Raw genomic sequence first — 18,033 nt, 5'->3', positions numbered from 1 at the left:
CCAAACTGCTCAACCCTGTGCTTATTTTAGACATTGCATAACAATATTTCATAACCACAAGAAAAAAGATACAGAAAGCTCATTATGGGATTAAATCATTTTGGATAACTGTTGCAGCTTTACAGAGTGAGGCTTTCATACTACAGTATACAAAATATGGCGGCAGAAAATATGTTTATTATTCTATTCATTCCCTTGCTGTCAATCAGCTGCACAATCTGTGGTCGTTCACTCACAGAGTTATCCTTTCTCTATTTAATAGGCTTTCAGATATTTCAGTGTGGTTCTCCTTATGTTTCTTATTAAATTTAGTTGGATAATTTCCGGGTATGATGTCATTACTTTTCAACAAGGACAAAATAACTTCAGTTTCCATTGTTGATGACGTTATTTTATTACAATGTGTTAGTAACCCACTTAGAATTGTAGAAAGACATGTTTCGTCTTGAATTGCATTAGATTAGATAAAGTAATAGATAGAACAGGAGTTGCTCCATCCATATTATGAAGGTCACCTTGTTCTTGTGACATACCATCATCTGATTTATGGCAGAAATAAATCTGATCTTGATTGCATTGATGTGCTACTAAAAAAGAAATAAAACCTTTAATGAAGTCATTCAATCAAAGGACCATGACATGTTATGAGATGGGCAAAACAAATGTCACTAATACAATTGTGCATTCCTTTCCATTTCCTTTGTGTTTGTTTAACATTAGCAAACTCTAGTCTCATGGACTTGGTGAATTACTGTTGAAAACAACGTTTTAAAGCCAGGCTTGAGACCTTGTCGTCTTATTGACGTCTCAAGATGGGACAGAATTTATTTGCAGGGTGTCCATGCAAAATGATATCCAGGCATGTTATTGATTGATGCCTGAACATAATTCTAATTAATATGATGAAGTATAATAGAAGTAATGACATCATAAACTACAGCAATATGCTTATTTATTCATCATGTTGCCCATCAACACATCTTTTTACATCATTCATTTAAAGGCTGAAAAACGACATAGCTTTCAAAATTATGGGCAAACCTTGACCGTTCAGTACCACGGTCAGCTCACTATTCTATTGCTTGTGTACTTGAAAAGTTTATTTTCTGTAAAGCAAAAGATTTACAAACGTGTGTATAGGTATAACATTGTATTTAGTAATTATATGAGTGAAATTGTGCCTCAGCGTTTCAAAATTGCCTACTTAATTGGCAACTTTACACTGCTTAGGACACAGCTACGCACAACAGGACAACATAACTAATATACATACAATAAGTAAAATACAGTGACGTGAGGAAGAACTATGTATTTTAAATCAAACTATACATAAAGGAAACTACCGCTCCCCTTCACTGTCTATCTATCCCTTTGCATTTGTATCCTCTTTTAACGTGCACTCTGATTGGCTCTCCCCAGAAGTGCCCAGCCAATCAGCCTCCACCTGCTATGGACGAAGGAATAAATGCAAGATGGCTCCTCATATAAAAACAGTCTTCTGGGTCGCTCACAACGTGCAACAAAATTACTCTTTACATCTAATTAGGTTGAAGTACTTGTCTACGCGAAGTTCTGAGGGCTAACCGGAGCTACAGGTTGATATGCGTGTGGTTCCCTGCGGCATTTCATGGGAGAAGATACCGAAGAGGGAAGAGGGACAAGTTTGAAGCCATGAATTGGTGAACTCTACTCGGCAGACAGAAGAAGAAGAAGCACACCGGGGCCTCAGCTAGCTTAGCCTGAGCTGCTAATGACTCTATTTAGTCTTAGAACCGGTCAGTGGCGAAGTGGACGAAGTCTGAAATCTCCGGCTGCCTGTTGAATGTGGAATTTGTACAATCATTGACAATGGCTATGTCAAGGTAAGGCTGCTACGCTTGTGTTGTCGGCTAACCCGCTAATGCTAATGCTCACCGTTGGTTTGGTTAAAGAATAGCATGGCTGACGGCTGACATGTTAGCCAGCTCGCTAACACAATGCAACAATAAGATAGTTATCAGTCGTGGCGCTTGGGTTGGCGCAGTTATTGAACTCAACGAATGACTCCGCTTGGACTGTTGTTCACCGGAGAAATGCGAAACGTCCTATTTTTAATGTTACGGGGCTGCTGTTGATGCTCTAAAAGCAAAAACACACAAAGTATTATTAAGTTGTAGGGTAGGATAGCCTGTTAGCGTGAGTAACTTGGGCCGTTTAACGTCAGCTTTGGAAGTTTGGAATTATTGCCAATCGAAGCAAGGATAAGCAGGCAAGGCTGAGGAGCCAGTGGCAACATTTAATGCAACTACGCCAGATTGTCAAACGTAAAAAGTCTGTGGTCCTTTAGTGATGCTACGATCGGTATAATGCCAGTTAGTGCAATTCCACGTTTGTCATCTGTTATGACTTTTCCACGTGGCGTTAAACGGCAGAGTGAAGTAATCTGTAGTTTATCTAGTGGACCTGTTTTAGCGGAACCTGGGGTCACGCCCCATCCATCCCTAAGCCACCATGTTGTATTAATAGACTGCTAATGACCTAAGTGCTTTCCAAGATGCTTAAAAAGCTTAACTTCGTGCAGTGCATTAACACATCCTGATGATATTCATATGATTGTTATGACTTATATGCTCTGTCTGGATGTTTCTGATACTTCCCTGTAATGAAATTGTAACAGAATTGGAACGTTTTCGTTTAAAAACTGTGTTTATTGGGTTAAAAGTTAATGGAAAGGATGTTGACAAGATCGCATCATTTTTATTTAAATAGGTTTATCCTCATATTGTGCCCCTCACAATGTAATGATAAAGATGTTTGCGCACTCCTGTGTAACCATTATTATTATGTTATATTTCAAGTGTCCCTTCTCCTCATCTCTCTTTAGGCTTGATCGCTTATTTATTCTGCTTGACACCGGAACAACCCCAGTAACCAGGAAGGCAGCAGCCCAGCAGCTAGGGGAAGTGGTCAAACTCCACCCACACGAACTCAACACTCTCCTGTCAAAGGTACCGCTGGTGCCGCTGTCAAAAAAATTTTGTCCACCAGCCTCTGCAAGATCTTATCAACTCCCATCTGCACAGATAAAATCACATTGCAGACAGAACATTTCCTCTCTTGTATATTAGTGAATGAAATGTATTCAGGGTTTTCTGTTTTGCTTTTGATTGATTTCATGCCAGTTATCAATCTGTCTTTGCAGTCGAATGTGTAATATATTACCGGTGAAGTGTTTCCTTTGTATCACAGCGTGTAATCTGTATCATTTTTGCATAGGTAATATCTACTTCCTATGAATGTGGACTGGTCTCAGTTGGTCAGACGGGTTTAATCTTCCCATCTAATGAAATAATGTCTCTATTCTCTGTCAATTTCAAGGTGTTGACCTACCTAAGGAGTCCCAACTGGGACACTCGTATAGCAGCAGGCCAAGCTGTGGAAGCCATTGTGAAAAATATTCCTAAATGGGACCCTGCCCCCAAGCCAAAAGAAGGTAAAGTCGAGCTGAGGCATGCATATGTCATATTATACACAGCAGCTTTGTGTTGTTTGTTCTCTTGATCATCATTGTGTAAATTTAAAAAGGCTTTGATCACACTGGCAAATGTTTACCTTAGGTGTAGTTAATAATCCATAGTAGGATATGTGTAGTCTTGTGGTACGTGTGCATTGTTCAAACGGGTATGCATTTAGGACAAAATGTTTAAAATCGTTAAAGACTCACACCTGCTTTTGAAATGAATAGCTATGATACATGTGTGTTGTTTTCCTTCAGAATTTGATGGTGAATTATCTCCGGAGGAACCCTCTGGTGACCGATTGACTTTCTACCACTTTGACATCTCCCGCCTCCTCAAACATGGGGCCTCTCTGCTTGGATCTGCTGGGGCTGAGTTTGAGCTGCAAGATGACAAAACCAGTATGTACTCATTCCTTTCCATTCTTTCTGCTGCATTGATTATTACATTGAAGTTACAAACCATTTGCCTATGTAAAATACTAGTGTTGGGGAGCCTCAGTTATTCCCTTATGAGACGGTTAACACAGCGCCGTTTTTTGAATGTAATCTCTGGGATGCCGTGGGGATTCTTTACCTTTCAGCATTCCAGCTTTGACTAAAAGCAGAATTCAGGGACTCTGTCATGACATTTGACGTAAGCAAACATTATATTTGGAGGGCTCAGTGTGCACAGAAAGATGTTTTTGTTTTAGTGCTGCAGTTAAGGGAGTTTTCCACACAGTGACTTTCCTTTCCTTCTATTTTGGGTTTCATTTGAGTTGTTTTCGGACTCCCAGCTGTTGCTGTCTAGTGACCTTATTTCAGTGTTATTTAAGGCCGTCTACTGGTACAGGTGTTGTCCTATTTGAAAATTGTCCCCCTCCTGTCATTTATTCTCAGGTGACATGGACCCTAAGGAGCGTCTGGCCCATCAGAGGAAGCTCCTCCAGAAGAAGTTGGGTCTGGACATGGGTGCTGCAATTGGCATGGATACAGAGGAGTTGTTTAATGATGAGGACTTGGACTACACCTGCCAGGTTAGTGGGCCCAAAGCCCACGGGAGCAAAGCAGCAGTCGGACCCAGCTGCCGCAACTATATGGTAGGTCCTGAGCATCTGCGTATTAATTATTGAGAACTTTGAGCATGAACAAGTTGATACTGTATATGGTAAAAGAGGTCAATTTCATTAGTTGGCTCACTTTAGGCCAGTTCCTGTAGCTTTGCTTTGTATGAGTCTCGGTTGATCCTAGCATCCTGGACATAATTACATTTTGGAGCTTGCTGTCATTGCTTCCTGGAGCAGTTAAATGCTGACACAGAATTTATGGCCTGACATGTTTGAACTAGACTTGACTGAAAAAAAGGGAGGCAACCGGTGAACTTGTTATACTCCAACAAAGTGGCTGATGGTGCAGAGCTGTCCAGTGCCCGGTCGCAAATGGGACTCACTTGCCATTTTACAGTTGAATGGTACAAGTGTTCCCATTTGGAAACACACACAATCATTTCCACTGTTTTTATTTTCAGCCCTTTCAGGCTGCCGAGTTGATTGACTCGGAATTTCGTCCCGGCATGAGCAATCGGCAAAAGAATAAAGCTAAGAGGATTGCCAAGTTGGTGGCAAAACAGAAATCCAGAGACACGGATCCCAATGAAAAGAGGTAATTTTTTTTTTTAATATAACAAATGTTTGCCCTTTATGTTTTTAGCCCTCAACATGCATTTTTTGGCTCTCTGGCAGATTTTAACTGTTGACAAGTGTAGTAAAACATAAGGGAGGTCTGACACAGTGACCTTTCTTCCCTTTAGTAATGACAGTTTTGAGGGTGAACCTGAAGAAAAGCGAAGGAAAACCACCAACATAGTCATTGACCAACCAGCGACAGAGCACAAGGTCTTAATCGATAACGTTCCGGATAACTCTAGTCTTTTAGAGGAGGTAAGGAAGCTACCGCCACAACGAAAAAAAAGGCATCATCAGTCTAATTTGGTTTTGTTAAAAAAAAAAGTTCTGAACGACCCACTGATGTCTGGCTGCTTTGTCTGTAGATTCAAGAGTGGCCCATGGAGAGTTTCTGTGAGGAGCTCTGCAATGACCTCTTCAATCCTTCATGGGAGGTAAAACCATGGCATTTAGTTTCCTCTTTTTTTAGATCTTAACAATACTTGGATTTTGAGGCCAACATTGCTATTCCGGAGGGAGAAAAACAACATTTATGTTTTAAATAGTTGTTGGATAGTGTGTTCCGCCCCAGTTAAATGATGATGTTGTGCACAGATCCGTCACGGTGCAGGCACAGGTCTTAGAGAAATCGTCAAGTCGCATGGATCTGAGGGTGGAAAGCTGGTGGGATACACTGCAGAGCAGGTACGTCCTTATAGTGGCTTAACATTTGTGAGTTATTTTTATTAATTGCAAAACTAATTTGAGTTCATGTCCCGACAAGATGTTGCGGCAGCATCAGGAGTGGCTGGAGGACCTCATCATCAGACTGCTCTGTGTCTTCGCTCTAGACCGCTTTGGGGATTTTGTTTCTGACGAGGTGGGTGCTTCACTTCTTTAGTTATTGCTGGAGAAATAATGAAGCTTTGTGAGAACACTGAAAGTCTCTTTATACTACCCCACTATTATTAAAACACTGATCTATGACAATAACTGTGGCCTCACTTTCTATGTTAAACACCCCATCTCCTCCTGTGCCAGGTGGTGGCTCCTGTCAGGGAGACGTGTGCCCAAACACTCGGTGTGGCACTTCGCCATATGACTGAAAATGCCGTTTCCATGACGGTGGACGTCCTGCTAAAGCTGTTAAAGGAAGACCAGTGGGAGGTCCGGCATGGGGGGTTGCTGGGGATAAAGTATGCCCTGGCTGTTCGACAGGTACCAACTGAGTGGGTTATGTGTTCTGCTCTTAAATGAGTAGTTGCTGTTGAGTCCATTTTTACCTTGCCTTGCATCAAAGTTTACCTTCCTGCGTTTGTCTGTTTTTGTCTCAGGACTTGATCTCGGTTCTGCTGCCCCGGGTGCTGCCGGCCATCACTGTGGGTCTCCAGGATCTAGATGATGATGTCAGGGCTGTAGCAGCCGCTTCCCTTATTCCTGTGGTAGAAGGCTTGGTACAGCTACTGCCTAGTAAGGTCAGAGAGGGATGAGTGCTGCCTTTTTATCAGTAAAAACAATGCTTTCTCACCGACTTTCATACCTTGTTGAAATCTGTCACATATATATTGCATTGCAACTCTTATTCAAGTATGAACTTTATCTTGCAGGTATCTTTCATAGTGAACACGCTGTGGGATGCTCTTTTGGAGCTGGATGACCTCACGGCCTCCACCAACAGCATCATGACCCTGCTCTCCTCACTGCTCACCTACCCTCAGGTCCGCCAGTGCAGGTCAGTTTGGACCCATTTTGCATAACAACATGATTGCTCCCACATTTGAGCAAGCTCCCTTGCATACAGACACACAGTTGGACTGCATGTAAGAACATTAAGTCTGTAAGTTTGTGCTAGGACGGAGGGAGAGACAGAAGACAAAGCTTTAATGTACTCTTTCACAAAGTATTAATGATCTCTGACTCCAGGAGCAGAACTGTGACACCTGTTCACTCCTGACCTGTAAAGCCACCAACTTAAATGTGTCAATCTGTGCCTCAAAGGCCCAAGATTCTCCAGCTAAAGTCATTGATTAGCTCTTTGTCTCTAGTTGAGGCTGAGTTAAATCATCTGACGTCAGTAAAGTGACAGTTAAGTGAATATCGTTAGCGGTTAAGCAAAGGCTAATTGTATGCCCTTTACGGTCTATTGAATTTGTTGTCCAATGTGTATATCTGTTAACCGTCATCTCTTCTCCTCTCTAGCATAGAGCAGTCTCTAACAGTCCTGGTCCCTCGGGTTTGGCCCTTCTTGAGACACACTATATCATCGGTCAGGCGGGCTGCACTGGAAACACTTTTCACGCTGCTGTCCAAATCTGACGAGGTAAATTTTGATATTGAGCAATTGGTAAAAGTTTGCAAAATGGTGGTAATTATTAATTTCTGCAGCTCTGAATATTGGCTGATATTCTTTTGTTGATTAGAGCTTTGCACTGTGGATCAACCCTATCCTACAAGACATGCTGCGGCACATCTTCCAGTCTTGCATACTAGAGAGCAATGAGGAAATCCTTGAACTGATTCGAAAGGTTTGTTGTTGATCTAAACTTCTTTTTTTTTTTTTTTTTTTTCTTTCTCAGTAGTGCAGCCCCTCTGCCAGTTAATCATGAAAAGACATGCCAAGCACTTTTGGATTTAGCTTCTTTTATTTTTATTAACATGTGTCCCCTATGTGCAGGTTTGGATGGAGTTGTTGGCTCAGGCCCCTCAGCAGTATGTGGTAGCCGCTAGCTGTCCATGGATGGGCGCCTGGCTCTGTCTCATGATGCAAGCCTCACACATTCCCATAGACGTGAACATGCTGCTCGAAGTCAAGGCCCGCAAGGTTGTACCGTTTTCCCCTATTAAATGAGTTTCAGTTTTTCAAACACGCTCCATCTTTTGTCGATGGTGTCATGTTGGATACTCATACCGTTGCTTGATTGATGCAACAGGATAAAGCAGGCGCAAAGGCCCATCTAGGGACCATTCAGGTGAAGGAGGCCGTCCAGGATTACATAGCAGGTGCGGAGACGGTGACTGATGACCCCGGGACCAGGGACTATGTGGTGATCCGTGCTCGCCTCATGTCTGCCAAGTAAGTCACTTTGTTTTGTACTACCATTAAAAAAAGACAACATACATGTTCTTTCATGAGTCTCGGTTTATACTTTTGTCGTTTAGGTTTACATGTCTTCCCTTTTCTTGAAAAAGAAAAAGGGAAGTCATTGTATTGTGTAGGTTTGCACAAGTGATAACAGTTTGCCTCTATTTTGAGTTGTCCCAACAGTCTCCTTTGTGTCTATATCTCTTCCAACCAGATTGCTGGGCGCTTTGTGTCGGTGTATCTGTGACCCTCAGCTCAATGCTGCATCTCAGGAGATCCGACCAGCCGAATCTTTGGGCCAGCTGCTGCTCTTCCACCTCAACTCCAAGTCTGCACTGCAGCGCATAGCGGTGGCTCTGGTGCTTTGTGAGTGGGCCACACTGCAGAAGGTAAGCGGCTTCCACAGCTGTTTGATTTGATTCTAGAGTTTGGCATCTGTTAAAAATGGAGCTTCGAGTCCCTAGTTAATTTCTCCCCTCTCTCTGACTCAAGGATTGTCAAGTGGTGTCATCCATGCTGCGCCCCAGGCTCTTGGCCATTCTGTCAGAGCAGTTGTACTACGATGAGATTGCCATCCCCTTCACACGCATGCAAAACGAGTGCAAGCAGCTCATCGCCTCCCTGGCCGATGTTCAGATAGACCTCCAGGACAGACTGAATTGCAGTGTTTTCACCATTGAGCAAGCCAATGAACTGGTAAGCTCAGCCACACACAAACATGATCTGATACAAGCCAAAAGCAGTCACTGTAATCATCGCATAAGTGGAATCCAAAAGGTAGAAATCAAGCCCCCTATTTTGACCCATATTGTTCCCTCTCTTCCTGAACTACCAGCCTTCGTAATTGCATGTTACTCAGTTGACTTTCACATTTAGATTCCAGATGTAGATCACTCACATTCTCCTCCTGTTTGTTTACCAGGTAACCACCATCTTTGCAGAGTCAACAGCAGGTCTGAATGTGAATTCTAAACAGTGGCAGCCGCTGGAGAGTAAACGACAGCAGGCTCAGGCAACGGTGATGGAGACCAGCACCGAATGGCAGCAGCTTCATCTCCGTGTCCATATGTTCAACGCCTGTGCAGTAATTAACCTGCAAGAGCTTCCCGACAAGCTCAACCCGCTGGTCCGGCCTCTGATGGACTCCATAAAGCGTGAGGAAAACACCCTAATTCAGGGATATGCGGCTTCCTTCGTCGCCAAGCTTCTGCAACAGTGTGCTGTACGCTCGCCTTGCCCCAACCCCAAGATCATCAAAAACCTCTGTGCCTCAGCTTGTGTGGACTCTACAGTCACTCCTTCCTCCGCTTGTCCTGTACCCCCTACACATGAAATTAAGGGTAAGCAGTTGCAACATAAAAACGGCAGAAGAGCTTGAGATATACAGTATAGATGGATGTGTAAACACTGTATGTGCATTGCCTGCTAGTGACTACATTCCTGTTTCATTACTTAACTCTCTAGCCATTGGATTGGAGAAAGATGCCATGCATCACATGGTCAGCAAAACCCGTGGCATCATCACTCTGTACCGTCACCAAAGGGCAGCCTTTGCCATCACCAGTAAGAGGGGCCCCGTCCCCAAAAACCCAAAGACCCCCTCAACAGAGCTTCCTCCTGGCAGCACCATCAGTGCAGATAACGACGAGGTAGAGAGGCTTTTATGACAAACACTTTTTATTAAATTTCAGCTCTTGGGTGGACAACTGGATGCATTTGTTTTTTTTGCTTGGTTCCTTTAGAGCAAGAAACCATTTCTCATTCAGAGACGAGGGGCGGAGTTCTCCCTAACAACTGTTGCCAGACACTTTGGTCCAGACCTCACCAAGACTCTACCGTACCTATGGGAGAACACCGTGGGACCATTGAGGACCGTGGTAGATGGAAACCAATGCATTGGTATGTTGATCAGTTTAAAGACTTGTTGACGAAAACTGTTAAATACCAGCTAGTTTACCAGATCAGGGCAAACAAGTGTTAGTTGGCGCATGTATGATGAGCTTTTAAAAATGTTGCTGTATATAGTTATTATTACTGTGGTCATTGAATTATTGTGCATCTTTCCTGCTGTAGACAGACAGGGTCATCTGGAGAAGGGGGACACTGCAGCCCAAGAACTAGTCAATTCTCTACAAGTGCTGGAGGTCATGGCTGGAGCCATGGCTGCTGAGCTCAAACCCGTAGTAAGATTCCTGACACACCAACACGGCTCTACTGTGCTTTAACACAATTCTTTTGCTACACTCATTTTATGAAAATAACGCCTTTGTACTTGGAGTTGATAAGGAAGTGTTAAATAACATTTTTGAAGCATAAGTGAAGTCGTGAACGATTCTGACTTAAACGCCTGTCTTCACTTTGCTGTGCACTCTAGCTACTGGAGCACCTACCCCATCTGTTCACCTGCCTACAGCACCCATACACGGCAGTACGTCACATGGCAGCTCGCTGTGTGGGCGTGCTCTGTAAGATAGCCATGCTGGAGACCATGAACCAGTTCCTCGAGTGCGTTCTGCCCTGTTTAGCTGCCATCGATGACTGCACCAAACAGGAGGGCTCCATCGAGGCCTTGGCCTGTATCCTGTCAGTGTGCCACAAATGGCCTTAATATAAATGCTTTAGTGTAGTTGATGTGTTTGTGCCATCTACTTTAAATGTAAATGTTCAGGATATTGATTTAGGATTAAGGGTGGTCGGCTCTGTCTTATAACTGGATGAGACTCTCCTTGACGCAACATCTGCCCAGGTGTCATGGAGCAGCTGGATGTGGACATTGTCCCCTACATTGTGCTGCTGGTTGTGCCAGTGTTGGGCCGCATGAGCGACCCCAGTGACAGCATTCGTTTCATGGCCACGCAGTGTTTTGCTACACTCATCCGTCTGCTGCCTTTAGAGGTGAGACACACAAACTTAAGTATAAAAGCAAATGTCATTTCTGCTGTGAGTTTCCAGCAAAATGTATTCAACCAGCAGTTATTGTACAAGTTAATTTGCTCGAATCAATACCGAGGATTTGTGACAACTAATGAATCACAACAACCTTGTATCAATCACTTGAACACATAGAATGTTAACATATGAATACTGAATGCTTGTTCCTTAATCCTATGTCCCCTCTTGTCTACCAGGCAGGTATCCCAGACCCTCCAGCCATGTCCGCTGACCTGATTCGCCAGAAGGCCCGAGAACGCCACTTCTTGGAGCAGTTGTTAGATGGCAGAAAGTTGGAGAACTACAAAATCCCCGTACCCATTAAGGCCGAGCTCAGAAAGTACCAGCAGGTGTGTGTGTGCGTATGCTTTCAGGGTCCGCTGACTCTCTGTACTTCCTCAAGGAGCAGATGAAAGATGGCCCCGCCCTGCAACTTAAACATTTACACAACTTCAGGAACAAGTCAGCGATTTGTTTCACAGCTGCGTCTTCACCTCGCATCATCATTTCTCCTCCAGCATCAGAAATTGCGTTCCTGCCTTTTTTACTGCTGCAGGATAGCGACGCAGAAAACGTAGGGAGGCCGACAACAAATTGATTTCCCAACAGACCCCACATCCATTGCGCTGCTTTAAATCTAAGCTGTCCTGGTTCTTTTCTAGTACCGTTGGTTGCTGGCAGCTATTCTACAACCGCCATCCATCTCTCTAATGGAGATGTGCAGCCATCCAATTAAAATGTTACTACCTGTGTTGCTTTTAGTCAACACACAGCTGCAGGTCCTCACCGTCTGTCCTTTACTCACACAACCCACCAAACAGTAATAAATTATCCATCATCTGAACCTGTTCATTATAAAACACTACGATAATGATTCTACCTCAAGAATTGGAATTCTTCATGCCATCCCATGAAAATCTCAAATGACAAAAAAATACAACCTGTCAATCCTGTGAAAATGACCGCATGAAACCAAAACTTTAATATACCAACATTTTTTTACAGGATGGTGTGAACTGGCTGTCCTTCCTCAACAAATACAAGCTGCACGGGATCCTGTGTGACGACATGGGCCTCGGCAAGACGCTGCAGTCCATCTGCATCCTGGCAGGGGATCACTACCTCAGGTACACCGTTACTATAACAACCTCCCGTTTGCCTCACTGACCAACTAGACCAACAAAGTGCATCCATCTATAGTGTAGAACATCTATATCTGTGTAGAAATCTATTTAAGCAGTTGTAGGACAATGAAAGGGATGGAACCATGGCGATAGGTTTAACAGTAGCTTGGTACTTTGTCCAACACAAACTGGTGCAGTGTAATATGGGGCCATTTTACTACTGGGTTAAATGAAATCAATGGGGCAGTCATCTCATTACAGTCTAATGCAGCCATGTAGAACTTCAATCCTAATTCTCTATTATTACATTGGGTTCAATTTAATTGTATTATATTGATCCTATAAAAGGGCCATTTTACATCAGAATGAGCATCTTCTTCTGCTGTAAACATTCAGACCGTTGTTGCCATCATCTGTAAAATCTGTATATTTGTAAGTGTCTAAAATGTAAGTTTTGTGTTTATTTTCAGGACACAGGAATTTGCCAAGACCAAGGCAGCGGACTCCAGCCCCCTGCCCTCCCTGGTGGTTTGTCCTCCCACCCTGACCGGACACTGGGTGGATGAAGTGAGCAAGTTCTGTGCCAAAGAGTACCTCAACCCGCTGCACTACACAGGGCCGCCGACTGAACGAATGCGGTAAGACTGGGTCCGGGTCTGTACGTCTAAAGGTTTTACAGTGTTCCTAAAAGTGTTCCTAAAACCTTTTCCCCCCACAGATTGCAACATCAAGTGAAAAAGCACAACCTCGTAGTCGCCTCTTATGATGTCGTACGGAATGACATCGACTTTTTTAGGTGAGTACCGTTGAAGTTCACACATCTTTGTTTTGGTAGTAGATGCTCTCTTATTCGCTTTGTTTTTTTATTACACAGAAATATAAAATTCAATTACTGTATCCTGGATGAGGGTCACGTCATCAAGAACGGCAAAACCAAACTCTCCAAAGCCATCAAGCAGTTGGCAGCCAATTTCCGAATCATCTTGTCAGGAACACCCATACAGGTCAGCGACGCCTCAGCTCCCACAGAATACATAAAGCTGCTGTCAGTAGTCCTTTGTATCTACGTATTATAGGTCATCTCCCTTCCCTTTCATGATTCTCCTTCCTCCCACCCCAGAACAACGTGCTGGAGCTCTGGTCCCTGTTTGACTTTCTCATGCCCGGCTTCCTCGGAACAGAGCGACAGTTTGCGGCTCGATACGGCAAACCCATCCTGGCAAGCCGCGATGCCAAAAGTTCCTCCCGGGATCAGGAGGCAGGTATGGCAACGCTGCGTCAGTCCTTACAGGGTCATGGATACACATTACTGGTTCTATTTTCTATCTCTAAATGACAATCATAACAGGCAGCCGACTAGGATATTAACACAATCCCTTCCTCTAGGTGTCCTGGCAATGGAGGCGCTACATCGGCAGGTGCTACCGTTCCTTCTGAGGAGGATGAAGGAGGACGTCCTCCAGGATCTTCCTCCTAAAATTATTCAGGACTATTACTGCAATTTGAGTCCTTTACAGGTACAGAGGCTTCTACCAACCTTCCATATGCTTCTATGCTGAGTTGAAACTAATGTGGCTCTGTGTACTACAGCCACCAATGCCACTTGTCCCATTGTCAGTGTGATAACCTGCTGTCTTGTCTCTGTCACCTGCAGGTTCAGCTGTATGAAGACTTTGCCAAGTCTCGAGCTAAGGCCAGTGTGGAGGACACCATCTCCCTGGCCTCTACAGAAGAGGAGGAGAAGCCCAAGCTGAAGGCCACAGGCCACGTCTTCCAGGTACTTGAGGCCTTTATTCTGAAATGCCAGATTTACAGTTTATAGGTGAGGTGGTTCAATCTGACCCTGGGGCTGTCAGCGAGTTTGCTTACCGACACTGAATCATTAAACACTAAAAAGGACAAATGCATTCTTTAATGAATATTCAGTGATGCACACCTACATGTTGATGTGCTTTCAGGCCCTGCAGTACCTGAGGAAGCTGTGCAACCACCCCAGCCTGGTGCTGACCACACAGCATCCAGAGTACAAACGCATCATTGAGCAGTTGGCAGTGCAAAACTCAAACCTGCGGGACATCCAGCACGCACCCAAACTCTCCGCTCTCAAACAGGTACACAGCTATGAGATCTGCTCCGAGGTCCACTGCACCTCTAAGTTCTGCTTTTGGAATATTTTATCTGTAATCGTTTGGGATCAGTGGATTTTCTGCAGTAGTTGCTGGATTTGGAGAATGTAGCATATAGGAAGGCCAGTGGAGCATTGTGCTTCATCCGTCCATTTTCCTTTCCTTTTCAAAACTACTAAACTACCCGACTAACCATCCACCATCTGAATCTGTAGTAACCGTCTGGTGTGTTTCATGTTGTCCAGTTGCTGTTGGACTGTGGTCTTGGTGGCAGTGGAGCGTCTGAGGGCTGTACGGAGGCGGTCGTGGCCCAGCATCGTGTGCTGATCTTCTGCCAGCTGAAGAGCATGCTGGACATTGTGGAACACGACCTGCTGAAGCCCAAACTACCCACCGTCACTTACCTGAGGCTGGACGGCAGCGTGCCAGCAGGCCTGCGCCACTCCATCGTTTCCAGGTCGGCAGATTGACTAAATAGACCTTTAATTCAAATTAGTAAAAGTGTTACACAAAAGTTTAATCTCTTATGTTCCTTTGTCTGTATTCATCAGGTTTAACAATGACCCATCCATTGATGTGCTGCTTCTCACCACTCATGTCGGAGGCCTTGGTCTCAACCTCACGGGCGCCGACACTGTGGTGTTTGTGGAACACGACTGGAACCCAATGAGGGACTTACAGGCGATGGATCGAGCCCATAGGATAGGACAGGTATGGTCGCTGTCAAAATCATCCAGCAGAATTCAAAGATTTGAAAGAAACCAGAGTACAAATGGTCGACATTGACGCTTCTGTTCTTTTCTTTGTGCAGAAACGCGTTGTGAACGTGTACCGGCTGATCACACGAGGCACGCTGGAGGAGAAGATCATGGGCCTGCAGAAGTTCAAGATGAGCATCGCCAACACCATCATCAGCCAAGAGAACGCCAGCTTACAGAGCATGGGCACGGACCAGCTGCTCAACCTCTTCACGCTGGATAAGGTGAGGCCTCCAAATCCTGAGCTTGTACCGTCTCTGGCCTCCACATTCAGACCCGGATAATCCTCATGTTTGAACCTGTGTTTCAGGGTGACAAGGGCGACAGGGGTGAGCAGTCGCCGTCCACCTCAGGAAAGTCCTCCATGAAGTCTGTGCTGGACGGCCTGGGAGACTTATGGGACCAGCAGCAGTACGACACAGAATACAACCTGGACAACTTTATGCACTCACTGCAGTAGCACTTAATGACTCCGTAGGCCCCTAGACCCCTACAGGGACCCCCCACCCATAACTCAAACAGCTGCTGTTATCCGCCCCTTCCACAACTCGGACCGTAGCTACCAAGATTTCCATTACATTTATTATTGTGTCCCAAAGCAATAAATGAAACCACAGACACAATAAGACCGAAGTCACTGCTTGGCAAGATGGACTCCTGACCTGTTTAACAGAATATGAGGGAATCATTTTGCTGCGAGGTTTGTGACAAAACACGCCCAGCGCTCCGTTTGCACCGATACGACGCGGAGCGATATCGGTGCGGTCTCTGACTCATACACAAAGTTTGTGTATGTGTGGTTTATCCTTTACCGTTTTGGTGCCAGCGGCTACTTCTCAGCCTGCCACCCTCCTGCCAGAGTACACAGTGTTAAGTGCTTCAGACAGCATTAGCCTTAGCATCGTCTCCTCCTATCCGCCCCGCCCCGCACTTCTCCCATCACGGAAGTCTTAAAGCACTCCCATAACAAACCACAACCGTCAACACTTCTCCGACTTGTTTTTGTCAAGTCTGGCGTTTTCTAGCAGACCGGTGACCGGGTGAGCTTGTTTGGAGAGTTTAGTAAACAGTGGCCGTGAGAGGATGACACCACCGCCATCCTCCCCACGCTGCTGGTTCACACTCGACACGGGACGGCAAACGTTTGGGTTCATTTACAGGAGACGTTGTTGTAGGAACGTTCACATAGTAACAAAGTGTAGTGTAAAACTGACCCAGAAATGCAGTGCACTGAAGCAGCAATGCAGACTGAAACTATGGGGCCAAGCTGAAACTGGTACCTGAAACTTGTCACAAGTATTTTAAAGAATAGATGTGTACATATTTCTGCAGTTGCTGCTTTTTGTTAATGATTGTGGAATTGTAATAAATTCTACAGACCTTTTTTTGAAGTGTGCTTCTCCTTTATTCTCCCTGGAATGCAGTGTGCGTTTGTGGCCAGTAGATGGGGTGGTTGTACATTCAGAAATAACGATGAACCTGATGTCTGTGAAGAAGCTAAATGCTTTCTATGGTAAGGATATAAAGGTATAATCAACAGATTTGGAAAATTCTAAATGTTTGTTTTCTGATAACTGATTTTCTTGATTTTAAAAACCTGTGTTTGCTTCCACTGGTAGCAGGATCATGTTTCTACATAGTGACAGACATGCTGTCATGTCACAGTAAGAGGTCCTGGGTTCAAATCTAGCTTGGAGGTCTTGAAGCCTCATTTGCATGATCATGACGTGACATTTTTGCCCCACTTCTCAAAAACTAAGACGGATATTAATCTGATCAGGACGATTACAAATAGGATTCCTCTCCTGGACAGAGGCGACAGATTGTTTCAGTACGAGATGCTGCTGTGTCAAACTGGAGAATCGTTCTCTGAACAGGAGTGGACAGTCGAGACACCGAATGTAGAACGATGCTTTATCAGTCCCCACACTGCAGCCTGGTGCTGATGCGGACACGGCTGAGTAGAGGGAGTAGCTTTCAAGTACATGAACGTGACTTCCACAAGTTGTAAAGCACTCTGATTGCACTTAACCTCCAAGACATCTTACTGATGACGACTGAGATCAACCCTGATATGCTGCATATTGATGATTAAGGCTGGAAACGAGGATCTACGAAGAGGGGCACTACATTTCCATGCAGGCATTTATACATCTTTATTATATGAATTTAGCTTTAAACTGGCAAAATGGGGGACTGTGAAGCCCTCAATCTTAAGACTTGAGTTTTCCAATACATAGTGCAGGTTAGTATTGTCAGTGTTTGGTGTGTGTGATGCGTGCGTGAGGCCGACGCCAGGTTTTATGCATACAAGTGGCATCACAGTGACCTTCATGCGTTTGAGGGGAGGCCATGCAAAAGACAACAAGGTTTCACAGCGTCATACAACTACGTTTAATCAGATTTGCTTATTAGTACAGAAAAAGGGAAAAATGAACGTGGGAACTACAAACTTTGAAGCAGTAGTAAGCATTAGCAGCGTTGAGCTCCATGTTTTCAGATCACAGTTATACTGCTAAAGATCAGACAACCAAAAAAGGTCCAAGTCAACAATCGGAAAAGCCTCGCCAGTATTCAAGTCAGGAATAGAAACCTAGAAAATAAAAGCACAGATGTCTTAAAAAAATCAAACAAAAAAAAGGTACATTTCAAAAAGTAGTGGGATGTCTGTGAAAAACAAAAATACCAAAGCACATTACCAATCTCTTTTTTTCTATTTTTGAGATCACAACAATGACGAAGACCTACAGTGTTTACCTACCCAGAGAACGCCCATGAAGCAGAAGTGAATATACAGAATACTATCCAAGTCTAGTTTACATGAAATACATACGTATATCTATAGAGAGGAATATATAAAATGGTTGCCA

The 18,033-nt window shown here is 44.3% G+C and overlaps 1 protein-coding gene across 1 annotated transcript; it reads left to right on the top strand.

Annotated features, from left to right (window-relative positions):
- Positions 1-1,447: 1,447 nt before the first annotated feature.
- btaf1 (BTAF1 RNA polymerase II, B-TFIID transcription factor-associated) lies at positions 1,448-16,548 on the top strand. Its single transcript, XM_076169276.1, has 38 exons — positions 1,448-1,862; positions 2,864-2,987; positions 3,358-3,472; positions 3,755-3,898; positions 4,379-4,578; positions 5,007-5,140; positions 5,289-5,418; positions 5,529-5,597; positions 5,758-5,847; positions 5,927-6,022; positions 6,184-6,360; positions 6,477-6,617; positions 6,750-6,874; positions 7,342-7,462; positions 7,563-7,667; positions 7,817-7,963; positions 8,073-8,215; positions 8,439-8,613; positions 8,717-8,920; positions 9,147-9,564; positions 9,689-9,873; positions 9,967-10,123; positions 10,298-10,407; positions 10,599-10,800; positions 10,971-11,119; positions 11,353-11,505; positions 12,161-12,282; positions 12,750-12,917; positions 12,998-13,075; positions 13,154-13,283; positions 13,400-13,541; positions 13,666-13,796; positions 13,934-14,056; positions 14,238-14,390; positions 14,651-14,862; positions 14,957-15,116; positions 15,217-15,387; positions 15,474-16,548. Exons 1-38 carry the CDS (start codon positions 1,849-1,851, stop codon positions 15,621-15,623), a joined length of 5,568 nt encoding a protein of 1,855 aa, XP_076025391.1. The 5' UTR covers positions 1,448-1,848; the 3' UTR covers positions 15,624-16,548.
- The last annotated feature ends 1,485 nt before the right edge of the window (positions 16,549-18,033 follow it).

This window comes from Genypterus blacodes, unplaced genomic scaffold (assembly GCF_046128005.1).
Source record: "Genypterus blacodes isolate CSIRO-AG114 ecotype Tasmania unplaced genomic scaffold, CSIRO-AGI_Gbla_v1 ptg000195l_1, whole genome shotgun sequence".
Taxonomy (NCBI): domain Eukaryota; kingdom Metazoa; phylum Chordata; class Actinopteri; order Ophidiiformes; family Ophidiidae; genus Genypterus; species Genypterus blacodes.
The sequence above is the reverse complement of the archived record's forward strand: the minus strand, read 5'-3'. Positions and strand labels throughout refer to the sequence as shown.

Excerpts from the sequence above, each read along its gene's own strand:
- btaf1 (XM_076169276.1), top strand. Across the intron at positions 13,542-13,665 it reads CTCCCGGGATCAGGAGGCAG|GTGTCCTGGCAATGGAGGCG; the intron begins GTATGGCAACGC and ends CCCTTCCTCTAG. Across the intron at positions 13,797-13,933 it reads GCAATTTGAGTCCTTTACAG|GTTCAGCTGTATGAAGACTT; the intron begins GTACAGAGGCTT and ends TGTCACCTGCAG.